A 27,380-nucleotide genomic window follows, 5' to 3' on the forward strand; every position below is an offset into this window, starting at 1 on the left:
TACCAGGTGGTATCATCAGTGCCATAGTGAGCCGCCATCTGCCCTGAACAGGATTATTTCTCCTTCATCCAGTTGTGGCCCAAGGCTGCGCGATCAAGTTTTGGGTTTGTGAATTTTAGTTATCATGGGCTTCTGTTCTTTGAGGGCCTGTTTTATTGAGTGCCACCCCAACACCTGGGAGGGAGAGGAGAGCCCAGTCCAGGAGTGTCTTGCTTTAGTTAGGGTCAGCTCTTCGCAGGGAAGATGTGTGACCCTGGGGACACAGGAACCTTGGGGAAGCAGGTAAATGAGTGACTGGATTCAGAGTTGAGCCCTTGCCTCCCAGCGTGGGCACTGGACGAGGAGGCAGCTGTGTTTCAGACCGTAGCTCTTTGTAAGCCCTTCCTTTCTGGGGGAATTATTGTAACCCCCGTATTGGCAAAAGAGAAGCAGCAGCATCAGTGCAGGACAACATGGGCAGTCCCTGGAGACCAGCACTGAGTAAGATTCAGTGTTTCTAGAAGGCTGTGATCTCAGCACTGGAGCCTGCTAGAAAAGCTGGAGGGCAGAACCTGAGGAGTGAGGAGGGCCACTGCAGCTCCCTGGGCGTCCTGCTGTGCCTGCTGGGTGGCTTTTGACATCACGCTCCCCACCTCCATCTCTCTGTCTCTGTTTATATCACTTTATGTCTCTTTCCCTCCCTTCCTCTGCCCTCTACCCTCTGGCCTGCTTTCTTCCTCCCTCCTCCTTTCCCTTCCCTTAAAAAAAAATTTTTTTAATGAAATACAGCTTCTCAGGGACATTTTTTCCACTCAGAATTTGCTCTTGTTGACATTGGTAGGGTCTTTCTTCAAAGGGGCTTGCTTTACCCAAAGTTAGACATACAACTTCAAATTTAAATTCCTTTGGGGCAGACATCTTTGTAGTAGAATATAGGAATTTCCTGTAGCTCTTCACAAAGTGCCTTGTACATAATAAGCACCAAGAAAATTTATCAAAATTCTTCTACTTCCCCATTATTCCAGAAACTTGACAAAATATGTAGGGGGAAAAATTTTAATGTAGCAAAAATAGTGAGCTTGGACTAAATTTGAATAGTACTGTAGTCTGATTTAGGCTAGTATTTCAGAGAATGAGCTGTGTTAAGTAGGCTAGGCGTTTGCTTCTAGCTGGAGATGTATAAAAAAACAATCGAATTGAATCTAAATGTAATTTTTATTTAAAAACTAATTCCTTTATTTACCTTTTAGTTTCTTTTCTGCTTCTTGAGTCTGAAAGGTGGCTTTGGCATTTAGTTTGGAGTTTGTCGGAGGTGAGTTGGTGCCAGCTTGTACGCATGTGTCAGCGCCGAGCCGGCCACCCCCTTCTCCTGGAGTGACTGGTTCTCCAGTTCGTGAGCACATAGCGGCACATCTGCTGGCCGGAAGGGGCTGGAGGACGGCCGAGGTCTTGGACACACGGGAATGAGATCACCTAGCTGTAGTCATGATGGGTCTTAAAAAGGATCCTGGAATGAGTGTCTCATTTCACGGTAAATTCAAGGGACTAAGTAGTTTAGTATCCTCTCTGTAAGTTCTCTTGTTTTTATAAATGAATTTCTTAAACCTCGACCAAAATGTGGCATATTCAAATGCCATTGTCTAATTTTTGCATTTTAGGAGAAACAAAATAAAAGCTGGTGGAACAGTGCTCGTGACGATCACAGTTGACTGCCCAAACATTGACCCTGGCCGGAGACCTGGGAGGCACTCAACATGATTGTTTCAATTAGATTTCTGATTAAATAACGATGGTCTAATAACCAAGTGCAGCGAAACAAGATGAGGAGGCGTGTGGCTGTTCAAAAGGAAGAGACAAATTAATTTTTTTGTTTGAAGTAATGCTATGCACAGGAAAGAGTTGAAGGATATACACCAAAAGCTAAGTGGCAATTTGAATGCTTAATCAGTTTTGACCATTTAATAATGTCTGTTATGAATATTTTAAACCTCTTAAATTTTTGTAATCGTGTCTGTTGTGGATTGGGTGTTTCAGAGGACAGGGTTTTTCCCCGGACACTTACACTGGGATGTACAGGTAGAAGTTGGAAAACAAATACTTCAGCAAGACGTTTTGCTGTGCAGACAGAGGAGAAAGTTGGGCCTTCTCCAAATTGTACTTTTACAAAATTACGTATGTTAATCTCAAAAAATCTTTCATATATTTTTTGCATAACATAACCAACTGTTTATTGAGAAAAACTAGAAAATATGAACAGGTAGGGGAACAGGTACTGTACCCCCATCAGTATCTCATCAGTGGAGCCACCTGCCACGCCTCCATGTAGGGCCTCTCAATTTACATTAATGAGTTTATTAACCAGTGCTATGGTTTGACCATTGTTCCTGTGAGCATTTCTGTAAACAAATGTAAAGAATGAATTTTCAGTGTTGCAACTGTGTCCTGACACAGATTTCTATCTAGATTTTACTTCCTGAAAATATTTTTAAACTAAATTTCGTAGTTAAGTCATCTGGAGACAGTACTGTAAAAGTTATCATGGGCTTTGAGAGGGAAAAAATGGCTTTCCTTTTAGCAGGGACTAACCAGTTCTCAAGGGTGTGGCTGTCCCCCCGTTGTAGGGGATTGCCAGGCGCTTGGAAGAAACCACCTCCCCACGCAGTTCCCGTCCTGGTTGGTTTGTCCATGAGGGACTGATACCGTGAACTTGAATTAAGTTCTGTACTTTGTAGTTGCCAATTCACTTCTTATGAGTAAGGTTTTCAGACTTTAGATGTTTTTTCCCTGAAAATCCATGAGAAGAACCCTGGAAATTAAAATAATTATGAAACAACGGGCAAGGCACTTGTTTAAGTTTCAGAGGTATTGAGTTGGTCTCTCAAATCATTTTTATGTCACAAGACCTTTTGAGGTTGTAAAGAGCGTAAGGAAATTTAGTGCTTTCTTAATCTGAATTTACTGAAGTTTATTTCTAGTATTTGGAATTACCCAGTCAAAGCCACTAAAAGCCCTTTTTAGAGAAATTAAAACCGCCCTTCAGATGCGCTCCCATCAGGCTGACGTTTGGAGGAGCTGGGAGCGGAGCCTCGTGGCAGCCCAGGCTGTGTACAGGACCAGGCGTTCCAGGTGTTTATCCTGTGATCTGCAGCACCACAGTATCCAGAGCTTTTCCATTGTTTCTGTTGGAAGCAAAGCCCAGAGCCCTGTTTTAATACCATGAACAACTTAAAACTGGAGAGGTTTTGTTTTTATAATTTGCCTCTAGGTTACAGACAGTTCTTGGTAAGTTTAGCTACCAAAAAAAAAAAAAAAAGATTTGAAATTATACCTAGGGAGCTTAACAGAATTTTTTTTACTATCAAGTACATTTTGCAGTTACTTTACATGTAAAAGAAATCTATAGATCATGTGTAGTGTATTACTTTCATAAACACCAACTGTAACAGCATGTTACTGCTTCCAATTTCTCTTTCAAACACCTGGGTGATGGCCTAAGGCCCCTAGTGGCTTGTGTACCCACTGATCTCACCCTGGCCTGCTGTGAGGGCCAGTCTGGTCATCTGATGAACATGTCCACCCCCTGTGCTGTTCTGTCAGTCCTGCTGCCCCAGGTTTCCCGATTGTCCTATCAGTGGCTTTTGACGACTTCAGGGTACCGGAGTCAGGGTCTTCTTTGTTTAAAGTGTACGTTAGGTATTCAGATGGACTGTCAGTTCCTTGTGAAAAACTTACATGTCCATTTCCAGCTTCTCTCCTCATCCCACCCACGACACAATGGTCACCAGCTGCGCCCTAACTCTGACCGCCCTGTACCAGCTCACACACAGCATCATTTTGGTCATTCTTTAAGCAGACAACTTTGTTATTTCCCATTGATTCACTTTCCTTACTACCGGATCTGTTAGAGTGCTTGGGTTTTTCTGTTTTCAATCCTGTAAAAAGTCGTTGAACATGAACTTCATGCTTTTTCCCCAGTTAAGCTTTTCTTGCTTTCAGAACTCTGACTTACTTCCCTAAACCAGACACCGCTGTGCTTACATCAGTGCCATCTGGCCTGCTGTCCGAAAATCACACCCTTGCTTTCAGAAATTCAAAGGACTATATAACAACTTTAAGTATTTATGTTGATTTTCTCAAACTTGTCTGAAATACACATGGCACTGTTAATTCTCTTTTTTAAGGGTGAAATTGAACCCAGAAAGTCACTAACAAGGGTGCTAGAACACAATGAATAGAATAATGAATTGGGTGGGAATAAAAAGTCTTAGTTTTGTTACAAACTTGCTGTGACATTTAGGCAATTCATGTCATGAGATAGAGCTCAGAGAGGTGTGTTTGGGAAGCCGACTGAGACCATCTTTAAAGCTCCTTTTGCCCCAAATCTTAGCCGCCTTCTCTCTCTTACCTTTCAATGAACCCCTTAATTATTCCATGTCTATTCCATTCTCTAAGATAATACCCTCAGCTTAGCTGAATACTTTGTAGAAGCCTTTCTTCAACCTCGTATGAAAGCGTGCTTCAGGTTTCTATGAGGGACCCTCTCATTTAGGGGTAGGAGGAAGAGGAAGATTTTACAAAAGAATGGTCACAAAAGGAGATTCTAGATGATAGTGCCATAAGGCTGGGGAGGGCAATTTTAAGAATGTAAGACCCCCCCAGGCTGTCACACGTGAAGGAGAAACTTGGGGCAAAGGAAGGCCAGAAAAGTTTTGGATTTTGTAATTATGTGCTCCGAGGTACCCGTGGGAAGCGGAGTTGCCGTGGAGCGGAGAGGATGCAAGTCCAGTTGCAGGGACCCAGGGCTGGGTGGAGTGGTGAGGACCGGGCGGTCACAGGCATGCCCCGGCTTTTGGGGAGCTGGTGTCTGTCCCTGTGCAGGGCAGCCCATCTCCAAGGTGTCTCGTGGTGCCACTGTGCCGCTCACGGGTGGGGCCCTGCCTGGTGTGGAGTCAGCTGGGTGTCTGAGGAAGGTGGTGAACTCCCAAAGATCAGGTGGTCCCGTCTCCGTGCACTGAGACTGAATTCCGGTTTTATGCTTGGGAATTGCGTAGCTCCCCAGTGAGGAGGCAGCGCATGTAGAGTTATGTATGGTTCTAAATTTAATGTCTGTAAATCACCAAATGCATGAGCCTTCACTGTTGTGATGAATTTTTAATTTAACTTGAACAGGCATCTAGAATTTTGCATTCCCTCTGATGCGTGGACATTTTTAAGTGAAACAATATTCTCTAGAATTTCCTAGTGTTTGTGCACTTTATTAAAAGAGTAGAACATAGTCCAGAACTTGCTCATGTGATGCTTGAGGCAGGTTGGGTTTTGCTCCTTGCATCCAGGCAGCAGCAGTGTGATGCTGCATTGTCTTTACAGAGTGGTCAGCATGGCTGTCAGCTTTCTCTGGAGGGCAGCGATTTCACTAGAAAATCCCGTTTTATGGATACTGTTAATGGTGAATCATATTTGCTTAGGTTGGGTTCTGTTGACTGATGCTTGTTTCTAGCATAAGATAAAATTGAAATGGAAAAAAATTTGCACTCAATTTGATTGTTCCTTTCTCTATAAATGCAGAGGAAGTCTTTATACTAAACACTTTCATTTGCCCTTGACCAAGTGAAATAATGGGTATAAAGTGCTTTGTAAAGAATAAGAGACTCATTATGCCATTTTTGGTCTCAAGAAATAAATGTAGTAGAAAGAGCACTTACAGCGTCATCATCCTCGGGTTTTAATTCTGACTAGAGTTTGGGCAGATGACTTCACATCTCTGGTCCTTGGGTGTCTATAAAATGAGAGGCATGGATGGGACTTGGGAATCTTCTAGCAGAGTGGTACGTAAGTGCTGAGAGCATCAGTTTTACAAGCTGGGCATGGCACAGACCTGCGAGTAAGTATATCACATCCTGTCCCCAACTAAGAGCCCAAATAATTTATTTTTTTTATTATTATTTTTTTTGGTGAAAACCTTGGTGCTAGATAACTGCTGTTTTCCTTCTGTTTCATTCAGTTTTCTTCATCTTTATGTGTGTATTTCTTTTCCTTATATGCATAGTTTTGTCCTGTCCTTCATTATGTTCTTTGTCATTTCCATTTCACTTTCCTTGTGTTTCATTCCTGTATCTTTCTTGTTTAGAGCAAGTGGAGCACGCAGCTGGCAGTAGCCTCTGTGTAGGACCCTTCAGGAACCTGATGGTAAGTGCACACGTGTACTTACCAGGCTCCCAGCGGGCTCTGCGGGACCAGCTCTCGAGGCGCCTCCTGCCTCACAGAAACTAACAAGTGTCCTATCCCCTTTGTAAGAGGTGTCATTCAGGTTATTTTTGGTTATAGGCTTATTTGTGTTTTTCCTTTAATTTGATTACATATAGAACAGAAACCAAGTATGGGGGAAGAGGGGTGGCGAATGTCCTGATTTAAGGAAATGTAGCAGGTGCCACCCTGTTACTGCAGTACTTGGCTTTGTGACGACCCTACCCGTCCGTACCCAAGTGAGTCAGGACACCCAGCTCCTCACGGCTGCCCTGTCATAGACTGAGGATTCCCTGTGGGGCCCTGGTCTGCAGTTTCTCTTGCAAAATAGCAGGTAGGGCATGTGATTTCAGTATCTCCTTCACCTCTCGTCTGTGGTTCTCATGGGAAATAGCTCAAGTGTTAGATGGTTCTGATAAAGACTGAGAAAATCGTCTCGTGTCACATAATCTCAGTGCCATGAATGAATGAATGATAATTAGATTCATGAGAGACAGTGTGTTTCCATCATAAACTGAGTCTATCAGTCATCAGCAAAAGGTACTTTGGAGGTAAATTTAATTGTTCTATTCCTTCGTCTTTAATAGATGTATAGATTGCAGAGCCCCATATGTCTTTAGTGACCCATATTAAATTGGTTTATCCCAGTGGTTCTTAATCTGGGGAGCCCCCCACCCCCATCCAGGCATTGGGCCATGTCTGGAGACTTGTGCTTGTTACAACCCGAAGGGCTTGGGATCTAGTGGGGGGGGGGGGGGGCGGGGGTGCTGCTACATATCCTCCGAGCCTCCGGCAGCCCCACAGCAGCCTGATCTGACCCTGTGTCACGTGTGTTCCGGTGGCGATGTCCTGGTATCCGGCCTGTAGCAGCCTGTGGTGGGAAAGTTGTTAGCCTTCTGAATAGGATGCAGATGTCCCTACCACAAGTGGCTTCTCTTCACAGGGAGTCAGGGTTTCCTGGTTGTGGTTTTAAAAGAGGGCACTGGTGGCGGCCAGGCACTTGTCGCTGGTTAGGTTTGCTGAGTCCAAAAATAGACGTTTGACATCTAGTGTCAATTAGGTGTTTCTTTTAGTCAGGGAATAAAACTTTAAATAGCACTTACACCTTTTAGTAAATACGTGATATCATTCTGAGTACATATTAATGAATGGTATTATTAAAGTTGTGCTTTGCTTTCTTATAAGTCTAGAAATCTCATACTCTTATTGGCCAACTTGAGAGGTTGCAGAAATCTTTGAATTGCTTTTGCAAGGGATTGTATTGACATTTGTATTTCTATTAAATTTTACAGTGTGACTCTTTTTAATGTATGTAAAGTTTATGCATAAGAGGCAAGATTTAGACCATGTCTCCATTTTCATGTTTTTCGAAAGCTCGTACCTGCACAAAATAGAAAGTAAGAGTCAGTTAGGAAAGGGTCATATTCCTTGGCCTGTTAAGGGTACGTGAGGTGCTGATGTCCTATGACATGTCTTCATCCAGGGAAAACCTTTTCTGAATGCAACTTTTGAATTAAGTGTCCAAGGGCAGCAGGAGCCCCATTACACGGGTCTGAGGAGCCGGGAGCTGCACAACTGGAGCGGTTACATGAGTAGCCAGTCATTGGTGTTTGCATTGTTTACGCCCCGTAATCTGATGGACTGGGCGCCACACATGGGAGGGCATGTGTCATGGTGAGGATAAGAAAACTGGTTGAAAGGATTAGAATCCAAATTCCCTTAAGCATTAACTGGATTCCTCAGGAGCCCGTGTCATCATCAGATTGACGCTGAGTGCCGTTGACAAACGGAGAAAGACGAGAAAGGGAGAAAGGCGGGGATTTCTCGCAGCGTGATATGACGTGTTTGCATGGCCTTGCTCCTTACAGAGGGGATTGGTTCATGGTCCTCCCACCTGGAGACATGAATTGACCTCGGCGCTCTCCACACCAGCATGTGGTGCCGGTGAAGTCACGCTTGTGTCCTGAGTTCCATGTTAGCTGCCTTTGGAAATAAATGGACTGATATGAAACTTATCTTGAGTGACTCTTACATAGTAGTTGCAGAAAACTTGTTTCCTTATAAGCGGAAGACGCAGGGATTTAAAATTTGTTTTTTAAGACTAACATTAAATGGCTAATTATTAACTATTTTATACTTTTTCTCCTATTGTAGCTCTTAAATATTTATCAGAATATGGTGGTATTTTGGGGGATTAATATTTGCTTTGTTGTAATTGATGTTTCTGGTTTTAATCATCATGCTTTTTGCAGTGATGACATTTTGTATCTCTGACCCGATTTTCATGTTACCTGTATTTTAGTTAATTGTGCTGCTCTGTAGTGAGCAGCACCGTTCTTGGGAGAAGACCATTTCTGGGAAGCTGCCAGTGGTTTCTAGTTTGTAATTTTACCAAATCAGAGATAAAGGTGGCAAGACGCTTGCTCCGCAAGAGAAGGGACAGCTCTGGGAACTTTTGAGGCCTGGTTGAAGAGAGCATTGCACAGAGAGAAGGAAACTGTTGGGGAAGACGAAGAGGAACTTACTCTGAATCTGAAAACTGAAAAGTAAAAGCTACCAGGCACGGGAAACTTAAAATGTAAAAAATGGCACAGAAGGGTCACAGAGTCTGGTCAAATCCCCAAGACGGGGCTTCTGTGCCTTCGGTGGTAGTAACTTCTGTAGAGAATTGTTTTTCCTGCTGAGTATCTTCATGACTTGAACAGCTCCCTGTTCCAGCTTGTCAGAAATGTGCTCATTTTTATCTTATCTTCTGAGCTGTGCTATCGCTTGGAATGCAGTTAGTGTGTCCTGAAGTCCAGCCTCCGAATTGTTAATGAAATACTGAATTCTTCTGGACCCAGAGGCGAGTCCCTCAGGACGCTGAGTCCCGTCCCGCTGATGGGATTATTCATCCTCATGCTGCGTTCGATGTTTGAGCCATTGTGCACGTGTGTCCCTTGCAGTGCAGCACAAGCTCTGCTTCTGTGGCTTTACTTTGACAATTAAGGATATTTAATGTTTTCCGCTGACGTGCTCCTGACAAATAAGCAGACTTCTGCCAGTCCCTGTTGTGTGTGTATTGAAACTCAGTGTTGTTACCTAATTTTCCTTTGACACCAATATTGTTAACTTTTCTAGAATATACAGTGGTACCTTGGTTTTCGAATGTAATCTGTTCCGGAAGACCGTTCGAGTTCTGAAACATTTGAAAACCGATACACGGTTTCCCTATAGAAAGTAATGCAAAATGGATTAATCCATTCCAGACCTTTAAAATCAACCCCTACAACTGCAAATTTAGCATGAATTTTGCTATCTAATGACACCATAGATCCATAAAATTTACGGCGTTCGTAAACTGAAATGTTCGTCAACGGAGACGTTTGAAAACTGAGGTACCACTGTATTATCTGTTAGTTTGATAGCTATTATAACTACAAGGGAACTAATGCCCCAAATTCTCAGAAATACAGGATTAACAGCATTAGTGGGTTTCTTTTTTTTTTCTCTGACATGACTTAAAAGTATTCACATTTATCATCTGTTCCTTTCTTTAGGAATTTGAACTGATAGTTGCTTAGAATTAGACAATTTGCTGTGATTGGATTAGTAATTCAACTTCAAGAATTCACGATAATAGTGAGTGAATGAATGAATGAATGAATGAATGAATGAATACATACATACTGTGTTTCAGGGAAGAAAAAACCCCAGGAAAATAAAAACAAAGGCAACAAAACCGAAGACGTACAGCTGAAGACAAGTGAGCCAGATTCCACTTCTGCAAATATGAGAGATTCTGCGGAAGGTAAGCTTGGGTATTGGAACTGGCATGATTTGGATTATGTGTCACCAGTTACTTTAATTTTGTATGTCTTTGGAATGTCCTTCTGAGAATCATCCAAGAACTATGAAGGGTTAGACAGCAAAAGGGCCGTCTACATTTAATAGGGTGAACTGAGCTTTCCACATCAAACCTCCCCTTCAAAAAATTATTAAAGACCTTCCTTGTTAAAAATGAAAAGTATTCCCTGGTTAAAATAAAATGAAACATCCTATGTGTTTGCGTTTACAAATTCTCAAGTTCAAAACCATCAAAACAAAGCTATGGGGACAGAAGTCAGACTGGCAGGGACATGAGGAGGTTTCTGGGGTGTAGTGCTAGTCCATCACCGATCTGTGGGTGGGCATGTTGGTGTATTTACGTGGTAAACATTTGGTCTTGCTCTATACTTACAATTTATACACCTTAGGTATGTTTTTACTTCAGTTAAAAATTACTTATCTAAACACCTTTGATTTTAGATATCAGAATGAAAAATGTCAGAATGAAAAGTGTTTCTGCTTTTCGTTAGAATTTAAATTCCTGTTTTGGCGCTTTGTGTTTCTCCCCACAAAACTTTTTTCTTCACGGTCCCTTCTGAGGGTTAATATTTTAGGTCCTCCATAATCTAAGAATTCAGAGAGGCCTAGATTGCAAGTTAGTCAGAAAGGCAGATGGCTGGGTGCTGTCGCAGTTGAGCCACCATAGTTAGGCTGCCGCTGTTAGAAAGGAGGGAGCTGTGTCTTAATTTGTTATGTGTCCGGTTGATGCAGAGACCGGACCTTGCTCAAGAGTTGTTTATAGTGACCCAAAGAGGTGAATTTCAAAATGTCGGCAGTGACTCAAGAAACAATTTCAGGGAAAAAAAACCAACAGAGTATCTTGGATGCTTTTGAAACTATTTTATTAGCACTGTTTGGGTGATGACATTTATAAAGGATTGTAATTTCCTGTGGCATTTTATGAAGCAAGAATAGACAAGTGTATTTCCCAGAGACTTATGAAAAGAAACTTAAGTTCTGTCTGTCGATAACAGCTCTGTTAGGACATTTGTTTGAACAACAGCAACAAACATACTAAAGAACCTCATTACTGTTAGTGGCAGAATTAAAAAAGAAAATTTAGCAGCACTTCTCCCCTTCAAAAATTCAAGACAGTTACTTTTTCCTGATGTAACTAACATCAGGTTCCATGAAAAAAGACAATATTTACGTGATGGTGGAATAGCTGGTCAGATGCGATTGGTTCTGTACAATGTGGTTGTTGGCTTCTGGATGTTCTGCGTGTCCTTGGCAAGTGGTCTGTGTCCTGAGCGAGCACTGCAGACCCTTCCTCGTGCTCCCCAAACCTTCTTTTATGTTTAAAATTCAACAGACCTTGTGGAGTGTGGACACACTTTGATGTGGGTCCTAATGGGTAATAGAGCTGGGCACGTTTTGGCTCATATTACTTTGGACGGTTTTAAATCTGGAATTGTTTACCAATCATAAGGAAGGAAATTTTTTTTTTCATTAAAAGAAACCACAAATTTTGGCTAAAAATGAATACTGTAAAGAAATTTCTGAGCCTTACAGATGTTATTTTCATTGTTGTCTCATTTCAGCATTTTTTTAGCAACATGCTGGGTCTTTGTTGAAAATTTCTTTGAAAAAGAAGGTAGCTCCTGATTTGAAATACGTTATCACCATCGAATGACTGGTTTCCCAGTTTGCGGAACACTCACGGAATTTATGAAATTTGTCTGGGGGAGGGAGGGCTGTTTTCTATTTAAAGGCAGAATCGTCATTGCTAGTAAGTGTAGCAGCAGATGGGTAAAAGTAAGACTGATGTTCCCAGGAAACAGCAAGATGGCTAGGACGGAATAATCGAGCTCTTATCACTGCGTTGCATTTGCTGGGCTCGGGACAGTTGGCCTTTTCAGCCCCCTTGCTCCCTCCCTGTACGCGGGCAGTCGCTGGGTTTGTGACAGGGCTCTTCTCTCTCCACAGTCCAGCCGCTTTTTTCTGCGTCTCCTGCTTCTTTCCATTTCCATCTCTCAGTGTAGGCCGCCATCACCTCCTCTCTCATACCTGTGTCGTTGTGGTGTGTCCTCTTCCCAGACCCTTACCCACACCGCAGCCACATCTCCCACATGGCACTCTTCTGCCTTAAAGGAACTTAACGGGTCCCCATTGCCCCCAGGTTAGTCCAGACTAATTCACAGTGTGTTCTGTGTTTTGATTCCTCTTGTTACTTGACCTTCAGTCCTTGATACTTTTCTGTCCTTGACCCCCATCAGCCTGCTCAGCACTTTATCTAAGAAGCCACATCAGACGTTCCTCTTCTGTTTCTGTAGCGACACGTACTTCCACAAGCATAATCATTAATTTATTTACAGTAGTGCCGCCTGCTTACTTGTATGTGCCTCCTGTTAAAGTGACGCTCTCTGAGGATAAGGATCTTGACAGTCGTGTTCACCTAGTGCCGGCACGTAGTGAACATTTGTCCAGTGCACAGGGAAGAGCCGGTAACAGCCAGCAGGAGCCTCACAGCTCTGCTCCTACACAGCCTTGAACTCCAAGTGTGCACAGTAAACGGGGCCGATTCGCAGGGACCCAGGTGGTACTGGAGAGAAAGCACTGTCGTGGACCTTCTCGGTCAGCATTACATGTCATGTAATAACTCCTATCTTAGAGTCCCCTGCTATCCCTGTGTTTTCTTCCAACTACTACCCCACTTCTCTGCTTTCCTTTGTAGCTAAACTTGAAAGAGTTGCTTATAGCCTCCCTGTCTCTCCCTGCTCCTCCCGTTCTCTGAGGAACTCCATTAGGCATTTGTCCCCACTACTCCACTAAGACTGTTGTTGTCACAGTCGCCATGCTTCCTCCTTCGGAAATGGAGTGGTTCAGTTCTCAGTCCTCATCTTACCCAACCCATCAGCAGTTCTAGCCAAAGCTGATGGCTCCCTCCTTGAAACTTTCTTTACTTAACCTAAGGGTCTACACTCCCTTGGGTCTCCACGTGCCTCACTGCCATTCTTCCGACCCCTGCTTACTGGAGTCACCTGGGGGACTGGCGTCCTGACTTACTCTCCAGGTGAGCTTGTCTGGTCCCACACCTCCAAAGCTGTTTCTGGTCTGAGGACTTGTGCATTTCTAGAATCAGCCTCTGTTGAACTTGAGTCGTACATAACTAACTACTTAACCTCTTTACAAGCACATCCAAAGGAAACTCGGTTTTCCTCCAACACGCACCCACACACAGACCAAACCTGCTCTCCCATCAGCCTTCTGCCATTGAGTAAACAGGATTATTGCAGTTGCTGTGGAATCTGTCTTGACACCTCTCTCACCACTGCCAGTCCACAAGCACATCTTGTCAGCCCGTCTCCAGAAGCTATCCAGAGTCGACCACTTCCCACCACCTCCCCGTGCCACCCTGCCCTCCTCCTGGAGGACGTAGCTCTTTTGTCTCCCTGCTTCCGCCCTTATCTACCTGGAGTTTTTTGTCTTCCTCATTGCCGCTAGAGTGATCCTCTGGAATAGAAAAGTCAGTTATGTTATATTTGTCTGTTAGAACTTTCTGGTAGTTCCCTGTTTCACTCAGTCAAGGCCAACAGCCTACAAATTCCTGTGTGAGCTGGTTACCTCTGGTTACCTGTCTGATCTCCTTTCCTCTCCTCTCCTCCTCCAGTCCCTCCCCCACCCACAGCCTTTTCAGCTTCCCTTGCTCTTGAACACATCTGGCAGGTTCTTGACTCAGAGCGTCTGCATTTGCTGTTTGCTCTGTCCAGAGGGCTTCCCGCCCCCAGATACTTGCATGATTCACTTTCTTTAGGTCTGCTCAGCTGTCACCCTACTAGTGGGCCCTCCCCTGACCACCGGTCTGCCGTCGCCCTCCGGGGGTTCAGGCTGGGTTTCCCCTGGGCCTAGAGACTCAGAAGTGACTTTACATTGCTGTTCCTTCTCGAGGTGCTCCTGAGCGCTTAATGATTTGATCAGGTTTAGAAGGGATGCTCTCTGAAGTTTCTGTTACTTGAAAAAATTTTGACCACGTGATTCTGGAAAATGTTCTAGCTTCTAAATATACATAGTTTTTAGTTAAGAAAGAGGGAGAGAAGCATTCCATCCAAGACAGACTATTAGTCAAACCTGGTAATATGTAGCAAATTTTCTTATTTCAATTTGGAATCATGAGAAATTAGAATTCACAACTAGTCTTCAGAAATTCAGTATCAGCTACTCCATCCAGCACAGTTTTAAACACTAGAGTTTCTTTAAACAGAAATGTGTTTATATATGTGTGACCACACACCAAAGTATCTAAGCTCCATGTGACCCTGTTCACGTTGCGTCTCCTCACTGCCCAGTGTGTTGCCTGGGACCGAGCAGGTGCTGGAAGTATTTGCCACATGAGTGAAGGAGTGAATGGAGAAATGGATTCAAATTCAGCACAACTTTATAACTGAGAACCAGTGAGGAAGTGGAGCTATTTGTTAATCATTGTCTCCCTTACGCGTTTTAAGTGATACGAGAAATACCTTGAATAAATGAGAATTGATCACAGAGTGACTAGTTCTGGCCCTCACCTCCGTGGTTCTGCTTCCTGTGTGTTCTAGGTTCCAAAGAAGAGGACGAGCAGCCTTCAGCGTCAGCAGCCGAGCAGACAGCCATTCCTCAGGAGGTGGTCAGTCAGGATGTGCTTCCGGAACTAGGAGTCCCTCCGCCTGCCTGCGAGCCACAGGCAGAACCAGACAAGACGCTGGAAGCAGTGCTCTGTGAGGTGAATGACTTGGAGGAAGAGGAAGAGGAAGATGACGATGAGTTGGAAGAAGAGGGGGAAGAGGACGCTGACATGCCAAACGAAAGTTCTGTGACGGAGCCAGAAATACGGTGTGATGAGAAGCTAGAAGATTTATTAGAAGAACCAAAAAACGCTTCAAAAGAAACTCTCGAAGATTCTCCAGAGGTAACACCTGTTATTAAGATTCGCAAAAGTAAAGATGAGGCCAATGGTGATGTGTTTGACACGTTTATGTTTCCGTGTCCGCATTGCGAGAGGAAGTTCACCACCAAACAGGGGCTGGAGCGGCACATGCACATCCACATCTCCACCGTCCACCACGCGTTCAAGTGCAAGTACTGCGGGAAAGCCTTCGGCACCCAGATTAACCGCAGGAGGCACGAGCGCCGCCACGAGGCGGGGCTGAAGCGAAAACCCAGCCTGACACTGCAGCCGGCGGAGGAACCAGCCGACGGCAGAGTCTCTGGCGACAGCGGCGCCCCAAAAGGTGGCTCGAAGGCTCCCTCTCTTGGGCAAGACTGTCTGACCTTGAATTCAGAGAAAACTTCCCAAGAAACAGTCAATTCTTCTGTTGTAGAAGAGAATGGAGAAGTTAAAGAGCTTCATCCGTGCAAATATTGTAAAAAGGTTTTTGGAACTCATACGAACATGAGACGCCATCAGCGTCGAGTTCACGAGCGTCACCTGATTCCCAAAGGTGTGCGGCGAAAAGGTGGCCTCCTCGGAGAGCCACAGCCTCCAGCAGAGCAGGCCCCGCCCACCCAGAACGCTTACGTTCCCAGCACAGAACCGGAGGAGGAAGGGGAGGCAGACGACGTGTACATCATGGACATTTCCAGCAATATCTCTGAAAACTTAAATTACTACATTGATGGTAAAATTCAGACCAGCAGCAGCACCAGTAACTGCGACGTGATTGAGATGGAATCCAGTTCCGCAGACTTGTACGGTATAAACTGTCTGCTGACTCCAGTTACAGTGGAAATCACTCAGAATATAAAGACCACACAGGTCCCCATCACAGATGATCTTCCTAAAGAGCCTTCCAGCAGCGCAAACAGTGAGTCCAAGAAGCGGAGAACTGCTAGTCCTCCCGCGTTGCCCAAAATTAAGGCTGAAGCAGAGCCTGACCCCGTCGCCCCCTCCTGTTCTCTGAGTCTGCCTGTTAGCATATCGAGTACAGAGGCCGTGTCTTTCCACAAAGAGAAAAGTGTGTATTTGTCCTCGAAGCTCAAGCAGTTGCTTCAGACCCAGGACAAGCTCACTGCTGGCGCGGGGCTTCCGACGCCCGAGATCCCCAAGTTAGGGCCTGTGTGTGTGTCCGCCCCGGCATCCATGCTGCCCGTGAGCTCAAGCAGGTTCAAGAGGCGGACCAGCTCTCCTCCCAGCTCTCCACAGCACAGTCCTGCCCTTCGGGACTTCGGCAAGCAAAGCGATGGTAAAGCAGTGTGGACGGAGGCGGTTCTAAGTTCCAAAAAGCCCAAATTAGAAAATCTTAGCAACTCTCCGGCGTGGAGTTTGTCTGGGAGAGACGAGAGAGAAACCGTGAGCCCGCCGTGCTTTGATGAATACAAGGTACCCAAAGAGTGGGCCGCCAGTTCCACGTTTAGCAATGTGTGCAACCAGCAGCCCCTGGATTTATCCAGCGGTGTCAAACAGAAGGCGGAGGGCACCGGCAAGACTCCGGTCCAGTGGGAATCCGTCTTAGATCTCAGTGTGCACAAGAAGCCTTGTAGTGACGCCGAAGGCAAGGAATTCAAGGACAGTCACTTGGCGCAGCCCGCCTGCAGCGCTGCCAAGAAGAGGAAACCAGCCACCTGCATGCTGCAGAAGGTTCTCCTCAGTGACTACAGCGGCGTCGACGCGCCCACAGACAGCCCCGCAGAGGTGACCAGGAGCCCCAGCCCTTGTAAATCCCTGCGGCCCCAACCAGATGCTGCCCTTGGTCCTGACTCCAGTTCCTCTGCCCCTGCTGTGGAGTCCCCACCTGATGTTTCTCCTTCATCGCCTGCCCTGCAGGCAGCCACCCATTCTTCCGGGCAGCTGCCCCCTCTCCTGGTCCCCACCCATCCCTCTTCCCCTCCGCCCTGTCCGCCTGTGTTAACGGTTGCCACACCACCCCCTCCACTCCTTCCTACGGTGCCTCTCGCAGCCCCCTCTTCCGGAGATGGTGCCTCTCCTCGTCCGTGCCCCTCCCCACTCTCGAATGCTACTGCCCAGTCCCCGCTTCCAGTTCTTTCCCCTACGGTGTCTCCCTCGCCGTCGCCCATTCCTTCTGTGGAGCCTCTCACGTCTGCTGCTTCACCGGGGCCTCCCACACTTTCTTCATCATCTGCCTCCTCGTCCTCTTCATCTTCATTCTCTTCTTCGTCTTCCTCCTCTTCCCCTTCACCACCTCCTCTCTCAGCAGTATCGTCGGTTGTTTCCTCGGGGGACAATCTGGAAGCTTCCTTCCCCATGATATCTTTCAAACAGGAAGAGTTAGAGAATGAAGATCTGAAAGCCAGGGAAGAACCCCAGTCTGCAGTCGAACAGGATATTGTTCAGGAAACATTCAACAAAAACTTTGTCTGCAATGTCTGTGAATCACCTTTCCTTTCCATTAAAGATCTAACCAAACATTTATCTATTCATGCTGAAGAATGGCCCTTCAAATGTGAATTTTGTGTGCAGCTTTTTAAGGCTAAAACTGATTTGTCAGAACATCGCTTTTTGCTTCATGGAGTCGGCAATATCTTTGTGTGTTCAGTTTGTAAGAAAGAATTTGCTTTTTTGTGCAATTTGCAGCAGCACCAGCGAGATCTCCATCCAGATAAGGTGTGCACACACCACGAGTTTGAAAGCGGCACCCTGCGGCCGCAGAACTTCACAGACCCCAGCAAGGCGCACGTACAGCATATGCACAGTCTGCCAGACGACCCTTCAGAAACGTCGAAAGAGGAAGAGGAGTTAAATGATTCCTCCGAAGAGCTTTACACGACCATCAAAATAATGGCTTCTGGAATAAAGACGAAAGATCCAGATGTTCGGTTGGGTCTCAATCAACATTACCCAAGCTTTAAACCACCTCCCTTTCAGTACCATCACCGAAACCCCATGGGTATCGGGGCGACGGCCACAAACTTCACTACCCACAATATTCCACAGACTTTTACTACTGCCATTCGTTGTACGAAGTGTGGAAAAGGTGTTGACAACATGCCTGAGTTACACAAACACATCCTGGCGTGTGCGTCTGCTAGTGACAAAAAGAGGTATACCCCTAAGAAAAATCCAGTACCACTGAAGCAAACCGTGCAACCCAGAAATGGAGTGCTGGTTTTAGATAACTCGGGGAAGAATGCCTTCCGACGAATGGGACAACCCAAAAGACTGAACTTTAGTGTGGAGCTCAGCAAGATGTCTCCGAGTAAGCTCAAATTAAATGCATTGAAGAAAAAAAACCAACTTGTCCAGAAAGCAATCCTTCAAAAAAACAAGTCCGCAAGGCAGAAGGCCGACCTGAGAAATGCGTCGGAGGCCGCCTCGCACATCTGCCCGTACTGTAACCGAGAGTTCACGTACATTGGAAGCCTGAACAAACACGCCGCTTTCAGCTGTCCCAAAAAACCGCTGTCTCCTTCAAAAAAAAAAGTCTCCCACTCATCCAAGAAGGGCGGACACCCATCACCACCTGCCGGGAGCGACAGAAACCACAGCAGCAGCCACCGCAGGCGGACCGCGGATGCGGAGATAAAAATGCAGACCATGCAGGCTCCTCTGGGGAAGACGCGAGCACGCAGCTCAGGCCCCACGCAGGTCCCGCTCCCCTCCTCGTCCTTCAGGTCCAAGCAGAATGTCAAGTTTGCAGCTTCGGTGAAGTCCAGAAAACCAGGCTCCTCTTTAAGGAACTCGAGCCCGATAAGAGTGGCCAAAATAACTCAGGTCGAGGGGAAGAAACCCAGAGCTGTGGCCAAGAATCATTCTGCCCAGCTCTCGAGCAAGACGTCTCGGAGCCTGCACGTGAGGGTGCAGAAAAGCAAAGCCGTCCTGCAAAGCAAAGCCGCTTTGGCCAGTAAGAAAAGAACAGACCGGTTCAATGTAAAATCTAGAGAACGGAGTGGGGGGCCCATCACCCGAAGCCTCCAGCTGGCAGCTGCTGCGGACCCGAGTGAAAACAGGAGGGATGACAGCAGCGGCAAGCAGGAGCCGAAGGACGTCAGGTAAGCCGTGTCCCAGGGCCAGAGGACGCAGAGCTCAAGAGCGAGGGGGCGGGAAAGGCGGTTGGAAGAAAACACTGTGCTTGCCCAGTGGCTTGTTTTTTCTGTTTCCTGTGTAATTTTGACATACGCATTTAAAGGAAATGGCTGTTGGCTTCAGTTGTAGGCATGTGAAGAAGGGTCACTGCTCTGCAGAGATGGATGCTTAGCTTTTGTCTCAGGCCTGGGACTGCCACAGTGCCATTTCGTTTAGGGCCAGTTGTGAATTGACTTTGCAATCAAGGCAAGCTCTCAAAAGTACCCAATTACGAAAAGGTGGCGTTCTCTTAAACTTCCTTCATATCTTGGGTAGTGTCTCAATGTCACTTGTATTATTTCTGGATAATTTCTTCTGTTAAAATGGATCACTGAATTCATTAAAACCACATTGCAGTCTTGTTTAATATTTCTGTGCCCCAAGCATAGTTACAGTAAGTGAGAATACTTCTAGTATTCCACGCTTTTCTTCTGTTGTTTGCATTTTAAAACTTGCCTCATTGGTTAAAATAAAACACACCATATTCAGTTTTAAATGCCTTTTTGTCCCCCGCGCCCTCCTGTCTCCAGGCATAGGGTGATAAACAGGCCAGATCCCAAAAGAGAGGACCTAGGACAGTGCTTAGCACCTGCATTGAGGCCAGACCCCCTGGTTCCTTCAGGCACGTGTCGAAACCCAGGGCAAGTCAGCCTGGCTTGTCATTGCCTTTGTTTCCCCGGGAGTGATGTGAGAATGCATCTCAGATCGGAAGTGACTTCACAGTTTTATTCTGTGTTTTCCCTGTATTTGTAACACATAACAAGCGTAGGGCAGTACTTAAATTTGTTACATCAACTTCTCAAACTTTCTAAGTTACTTAAATAACCTGGATTAATAAACATTCTTGGAATTCCTGCTGTTTCCTGAATAATGCCTACAGGTCATTCTTGTGAAATGCTCATCAGCAGATAGAATTTCTGCAAAGTACTTTAAAATCTTGTCCTTTCAGAGTGAGCTGCCTGACTAGGCTTTCTCGGCTGTAGCTCTCATTGTCTGAAAATTCTTTGGTGTTTCAGGCAAACACAATTAGCAATACCTGGAGAGTGGGCTGCCTCAGGTACTGTTAGCACCGCACAGCCGATGAGGTAGAATTCTGGGTGCGGGTGTGCCTTAAGTCCTGGCTAAAAGATGGAGAGGACAATCTTTAGCCAGGGCTGATTGGAACGATTTACTGTGGGAACACAGGGTCACACTTGTAAAAAGCGACTTCAGAAACGTACTAAACAGTTAGTGACTGTAGAGCTCATTCAACACCTGGTCTCTGGCCGCAGCACGTAACGTAGGTAGCACCTAGGAGCTTAGCCCTGGTGAAAAGAGCACCTCCTTATCAGCTGTTAGAGCTGCCTGCTTGTAGCAAGTTAACTGTGTGCCTGTTTGTACTCAGTCTGTGTTCTGGAAGTTCCACACAGTAGGACGTTCTTGAACTGAGTCCTTTTCAAGGTTAAAGAACCAGAATGCGCCCTCATTTCCATGGACTGTTCTGAAAACCATCTCCTGGCTGGTTGATGCTTTAGAATGTACTGTGTGTGGATCCCCTCTGGTCTCCAGTAGTATCTGAGAGAAACTCTCCTTTTGTACTGGATCCCATTTATACAGCTCAAGGGTCAAGTTGCCGTGAAAACCTTCAGATAACTGTACAGAAAAGTTCCCTGAGTAGCTAGAACTTGATGAAGTTCATCAGGAAGCCTCTTCCACTTGCGTCCACTGCTGTTGGAAGAGCCCCTAAGACTGCAGAGGACCACAGTGCCTAATAGAAGTGTCCCTCTCCTTTTGGCTCCAGTTCATTTTAATTCTTTTGCTTTGCTTCATAATTAGCAGGGTTACATTGCTGGAAATGAAATTTGGCCTAAAAGCAAACACAGAAGCATCAGATAAGGAAACAGTATTGTGCTAACTGGTAGATGGTAGTAGCAGGTAGCTGTCCGTCCCCTCCCCCTGTGAGTCCCTGGAATGGTGCTGTGGACACAGCAGAAGGACGTGTGTCTTACACAGGGGTCCATCAGTTTGTGAAGTATTTTGGGGAATTAGAAAACAAAGGCCATTGTATGTGATTATCTGGACACGAGAGGGGCCCTTTCTTCAGGGAGTTTGCTGTGGTCTTAGCACGTGCATTTGGTGTAAAACTGGGATTCCTGAGCTTGGCCATTCTGCTGGGAACACTTGTTGTGTTACACTGGTAAGGAGTTGTTTTAACCACAGTCTTCTTCCTTTTCAGTGTATTTCTACTTGTATGTTTTATTCAAGACGATCTTATGGCACATGTTTAGAAATAACTCGCTTTCACTCTGTTTTCAGTGATTTCGCTTTACTTCATTGTATATTCAGGGGCTTACCACAGAGCTGGCAGCACGTCCTTTCCTGTGTATTTCATTACAACGACCTATGATTAAGGGTTAGACCCCAGCATTTAGACATTTTTACATTGGAGGCCAGTTTAGGATTCCACAGTTTTTTCAACTATGTGCTTGCAGTCAGCCATGTGAATAAAGTTAAGCGTTTTCAGAATTTTCCGTTTAACACAGAGGGCTCAGCAGAATTTGCCAGTTGGCCATTTCCTGGAGCACAAGCCATCGTCCCAGTCAGGATGTAAAAGAGACACGTGCTCCAAGTCCTTTTCTTAGGACAAGGAGCAAAGGACAGCAGGCATACCACCCACCTTAAGATTGTCCTGTTGCGCCCCCAGTTCAGTGTACCCTGTGTTGGGCTCACCTTCCACGCGGATCAGTCGGAACCTACCTGTGGCTTTTCGGTCCGGATGGATTTAGATCAGTTGCTGAGGGCTCATTCCCATGGGCTATAAAGAAAGAAGGAAAGAAATTATGTTCTTCATTCCCCTCTTACCCACCTTTGGTCTTTGTAAGTCCCAAGGTGTTTTTACATTCTGGAATGCTCCTTTTAGAGCACCTCTATGTGAAAAATAGTTTTCCTTGCAGCCAATCAAAAACACTTAAAAGAAGGAGAAGGAAAATGAAATTCCAGACCAAGTTTTCCCATTCATCTTGGATTGATTAAAAAGATACAATGACGTTAACTTGTCACATAGCCATCTCTGCCATCACTCAGATAGGGCTGTGGCCTTTTGAAGAGGCTCCCAGGTTCCTGCATCCCTTCCGAGTCCTTCTGTTGCTGTCTTAATAACATTTGTCATGTGGTCTGCTCACTTTTTTTTAACATGGTCAATTCATGTAAGGTTATGTTACGTTGTCATTTATCTTCAGTTTTCTTATTTTCTAGGAACTTCCTGTAGAAAAGCCCCCCAAACAAAACAAACCTTAATTGACTAAATAAAGATAATGCATGCTCAACTTAGGATAAGCACTACGGCAAACGATACGAAATCTACCAAGCTTGCAAGACCCGTTGAAGCTGACTCAGAACCCTAGCACACAGCTGATTGCCGGCAGGCTTCTTGTGGTCGTGGTTAGTCAGGCGTCTGCTGCTGCGCTGGTGCCCAACGCGCGTGCTGGGCTTCCGGGTGATTGAGATGCAAGAGCATTCGCGGTGCGACGGGCCAGATGAACTGGCTCGTCTCGCGGGACTGATAACGCAGATGTGAGTGGGGCCCTGGTTTTCGGCACATAGCAGAGGAAGGAATGATTTGACCTTAACCTTGCAAAGCAAGTTCTCTGTTTTATCAGTAGTTTGTTGTAGATTTCAGGGATGACAAATTCTAATGCACTCGTTTTACGATGTTTTGGTCACACACCAGCTCTTGATGCCTTTCTTTTAAATCAGTAATAGACAGAGAGAGAGGCCTTTAGCTTCTCTTAGCCTGTTCTTTTTTTTCCTTCTTTTTTTTTAATCACAAGCCGGTTGCCAGCATGATGGAGAGGAAACCAGATTGGATATGGACTCTTTTTTTATGCCTCTTCCATTGTCATGTTTATCTATCCAAATGGACATCCTCTCAAATAATTATCTGGCACTAATTTATAACTATTATATTACTGGAGACTATGTAGCAATATATCAATGCCCAGGATGTATCACAGGCCTGTGTAGATGTATGTATACACATAAGTATAACTGATTGAATTTATGTACGAGGTTTTACACTGAATCTCTCATAGAGATTTTTAAAAACTGTTACATATTGGCCTCTTCCTGAGTGTATCATTTCTCCATGCATTATATGCTTTCCCCCTAGTTAATGACTGAGTTGGTGGAAAATGGCTAGGTTTTATTCATGGTTTTTTTTTTTTTTCTCAACTTCAAAAGTAATCTACCTCTTAAAATTTGTAGTTTAATACTTGTTTGGTGAATTTGTGCCACTTTAATCCTTTCACTATCATTCCCATTTTGTTACATTTCTGTTCTGGGGACTTTTATGTTGAAATATTGTATAAAGCATTTGTAGCAGTTTAAAAATAAAATATTTAAAATTATTTAAATTGTTTTGGACGCTTCAATTGTATTATATGTGATTTACATTTTACATTTTTGTTTGAGTTGTTAACCTGGAGAGTGTTCTTGTATTGAAGTTTGCTGTTAGTTATTTTATTGTTTCTTGTTGGAGAGTTATGATATAAAAGACTATTCTAAAGAAAACATTAAAATTTACAATTTGACATACAAAAGGGGTTGTCCGTTGATTTTAACCACTATAGCCTTTTAAGAGAGAAAGAGGTTAATTGTAGATAGAGTGCTATTTGCTATCTTACCCCCTTCCAGCATGAAATCATTTGAGCTTGTCAGATGTACAAAAGTTTTTTTTACGCTGTTGCTAGCAAGCACTTAATAACGAAGGGGGAATTCAAGTGATAACGTTTTATATAATTGTAACCAATAAAAACTTTCTGAAAGCTTGTGAAAGGACTGCATTTTGTACCTCATTGGGAGCAGTTAGGGGCAGAAAATGAAGGGGCGCCTAGGAAAGGTGTTCAGAGCGTGTGTGCTTTGGTGTGCAGTGTGGAGTCCACCCAGACAAGCTCGGTTCCCTTGTTTCTATTTGGCATTAACTGAATATTTGTTCATTTTAATTGCTTATCTACCATTTAGAGTGTAGACATGCAGTCAGTCGGAAGTGGTGCTAAGAAGTACCAAGCGTGAAATAGAGCGTTTCATATGTGGGTCTCAGCTTCCTCTGTGCTAACACTTTACTCTGGGGATTTTTATTGTTAAGGATCCCCAAAGAATGACACAAAGAAGTTAGCAAATCTCTAGTAAGTGTATATGGCATTGCTGTTTGTCTTGAGATTAAACGTGGTTGAACACCAGGCAGTTTCATAGTCCTACGTGATGGCACCTGTCATTTTCATATTTTCTTTATATCTGTGTGTCATTCCTTCTTAGTGAAAGGCAGTAAATCTGAAGGTCTATGACCTCCTGGCCAAATGTCCTCATCTCTGGCCTATATTCCCATGTTAAAATGCCCAGCAGGGAGGAGGAGGCGGGAGATCGATGGAGTTAGGAAATGGCTTTCAGTATTCGTTGTTTCAAACGGAGTACTGAGCACACCGCACTGGGAAGGAGGGGGGGTTCCGTCTCGGCCGTCTGCACACCATCACCCCTCCGTCCACACCCGCAGTGAGCAGGTGGCTGACAAGTGCCGTGTGGCCTACGTCCCGCCGTCGGTGGCTCATCCTTGGGCAAGTCATTTTGCCTTCTGGATCTTAGTTCCCAGTCTGCCAGAAGCGGGAATGGACTAGATGGTCTCTGTGTTTTCCTTCTAGAAGGTCTCTTACTGGGCATGGATGCTGACAGACTTTCTCGAAGGAGCCAGGGCAAGGCCTGTCTTGCACTCAGGTATTGACTCAATGGAGGAGTCCTCAAGAAGTCACTGAACCCCCGTCTTGGCAAGAACGAGCTGCCCATTTTGGTAGCTTTTACTCTTTATGGAGTTAAACATTAAAACAAATTAAAAAGCTATGACCCTGCTGCTGCTTTGAAGCATCTGTCACAATGTTTCTGATGACAAAATCCTCTAGAATGGCTGTTTTAATATGGTGGTTACAAGTACTTTTTGCAAGATGTTTTACAGAATCACATTAGTTGATCGGACACCTGTATACCAGATGTGTTGTAGGTGCCTAGGTGACATGAGTGGACAAAAATCCCGACCCTGAGGGAATTTAAATTTGTGTGGTGGCGTTCCCCCGCTCCCCCCTTTTAGACTTCATATCAGAACCTCCTTTGTCACACTTCCCTCCAAAGGCTGAGTGGTCGAGAAGATGCTTCTAGCTTAGTCTTTGAATATCAAAGTGCTGACTTAATACTGATGTTAAAGCGACTACTAAAATTACAGCTCGTTTAATGCATTTGATAGTTCATGTGGGTTTTGATTGGCTGTTGAACCTCACTTTGGATAAATTGGCTTATACCCATAAAAAATTTCATAAAGGGCAATTTACCTTGAAAATGGATTAGCGTACAGGTGGGTGAGAAGAAGGTTCCCTCTGATATAAAGACCACACGTACGGTTCACCAGGGATCAGGCTGATAGTTAAAAAGGTTTGCCTTCCTGTCGTGTTAGGAGGCCCAGCAGCCCGAGGTCTTGCCTCTCTGGGGGCACCAGTCCTGCTGCTGTCACTTCGGGGTCTGATCTCTCAACCAGTGGCTGGTCACGCACTCCTAAGGGAATCCTGAAGAGTGCTGAGCGTGGTCACGCCACTCTGAGGGACTGGGGGGAGGGGAGAGCTTGAGCTGACCTGTCTCACGACACCACGTTGGATGCCAGGTACTGGGGGGCCAAAGGGAAGAACCACGCCCTGCCCTCTAGCTCAGTGGTTCTCAGACTTAACCCAGAGGCGTCTGGCTGCCAGCTCCGAGGCCCTATAACCAGACCTTGAAATTAGGCTGTCTGGGGAGTGGGCCTGCGTAGCCTTGCAGTTTAAATTTCACAGGTTATTTCAGTGCACACTGAAGAATTTCTGCATTTATGTAGGAAAAATAGTGTGGCTAGCTCTTAATTGCTGAAGTACTTGTGTATTCTGATTTGAGCCTCACATTTAATCCTTACCGTCATCCTGCAAAGTAGTACTATCCTTGTTCCCATTTGTCCGAAAGCTGTCCGGTTCATCTGGGGGGTGAGGGTAAAGGGCTGTGCTGAAGCCAGTCTCGAGCCCTGGGCTGTAGAAAGGTCTTAGAGTACGTTATGGAAGGAAGAGGTGATAGGCCTCAAGAGGGAAAGGAACAGCCAGCTTTGGCGGTTTCTCAGCGTGTTTATTCCACGGCCAGAGCCCCTGTTGGGCCCCTCCCTCCGGGTGCCTTGACCTTCCCCTGGGAATTTGCCTACAAGATGCAGAGCCTAGATGCACGGCGCTCTGGGATTTGGAAAAAACAAACGACTCCAGTTTGATGGGAATGATGCCATCCATATTACAGTTAAAATTCTTCCTAATATGAAACATCAGTGTCAAAAAAAAAGTTGGAAAATAACGTGAGGTTTGAGTGGGTGCAATGTAGAGGGAAAATGTAAGGCTGCTCATTGGTTGCTCGGTGCAGGCTCTGTGCCTCAGTCTCCCATTTGGGGACTGCCCGGGCCACTACCCCAGCCGCATTGGTGAATTTAGTCCTTAACCCCCCCCCACCTTGTGCTGCTTCCCCCCAAGTGGAAACAATCTGATCTCTCTCGGGGAGGATTCAACGTGGCTTTCAAGTGCTTTCTGTGCACAGGTACTGTGCTCAGCATTTTCCAAACTTGACTCTTGACAGCATCCTGAGGTTGGTCGGCGGGGAGTTCTGAGGTCTTCCAGTGGCAAGCGGGGATGTGAACTGCCTCCCAGCTATACCATCCTATCATTTTTACAGGATTTTTCTTTTTGTTTTTTTTAAGCTTCATTTCCTTTAAATGTAAAAGCCTCTCTAAAGGCTTTTCCTGCAGTAGTGAACAAGCAGAGTCGTCCCTTTGTGGGTAAGGAAATCTTCCCGGTGCAGCAAGACTGTCTGAGCAAGGAGCTGCTCCTCGGCAGACATGTCTAGTCTCCTAACCGTGGAATATGCTTCTGCCCCCGTCACAGGCCTTTCTGAGTCCAACTGATTAGTCAACAAAAACCTGTTGAATGGAAATCAAGCTCATTATAATACTATGCTGTGGTTTTTGAAAATGGTTCTAAAGAAGAGAACGGGGGGTCATGGGAAGTGTCTTCCAGTGTCACTTGGGAACTTGGATCTATTGGGCATTACCCTCCCCCCCCCCCCCAGCCTGCTCTCCCACCTTAGCAAATAGTGTGTTCTATGTACAACAAAGGGTTAAGTTTTTGCCAATAGTAAGTTATTTTTAAAGTACAGGGTTAGAGCCAGGAGGGTGTCGTGTGTGTAGGTATTATTTACTCTGTAGATTAAGAAGAAGAATTGG

The 27,380-nt window shown here is 45.2% G+C and overlaps 1 protein-coding gene across 6 annotated transcripts in view; it reads left to right on the top strand.

The window, feature by feature from the left end:
* Positions 1 to 27,380, top strand: part of PRDM2 (PR/SET domain 2) — a 111,679-nt gene that overhangs the window by 61,340 nt on the left and 22,959 nt on the right. For 4 of the 6 annotated variants that reach the window (XM_088790124.1, XM_088790126.1, XM_088790127.1 and 1 more), the window contains 2 exons: positions 9,902 to 10,012; positions 14,625 to 19,011. In XM_088790124.1, coding sequence (XP_088646250.1) covers positions 9,902 to 10,012; positions 14,625 to 19,011 — 4,498 coding nt within the window. Of the gene's footprint in view, positions 1 to 6,106; positions 6,166 to 9,901; positions 10,013 to 14,624; positions 19,012 to 22,318; positions 23,897 to 27,380 lie in introns of those variants that run through there. The other 2 variants (XM_088790125.1, XM_088790129.1) reach the window with 2 other exon arrangements.

Source organism: Rhinolophus sinicus, chromosome 14, assembly GCF_057876585.1.
Source record: "Rhinolophus sinicus isolate RSI-liver-muscle chromosome 14, RSI-T2T, whole genome shotgun sequence".
NCBI classification, from domain to species: domain Eukaryota; kingdom Metazoa; phylum Chordata; class Mammalia; order Chiroptera; family Rhinolophidae; genus Rhinolophus; species Rhinolophus sinicus.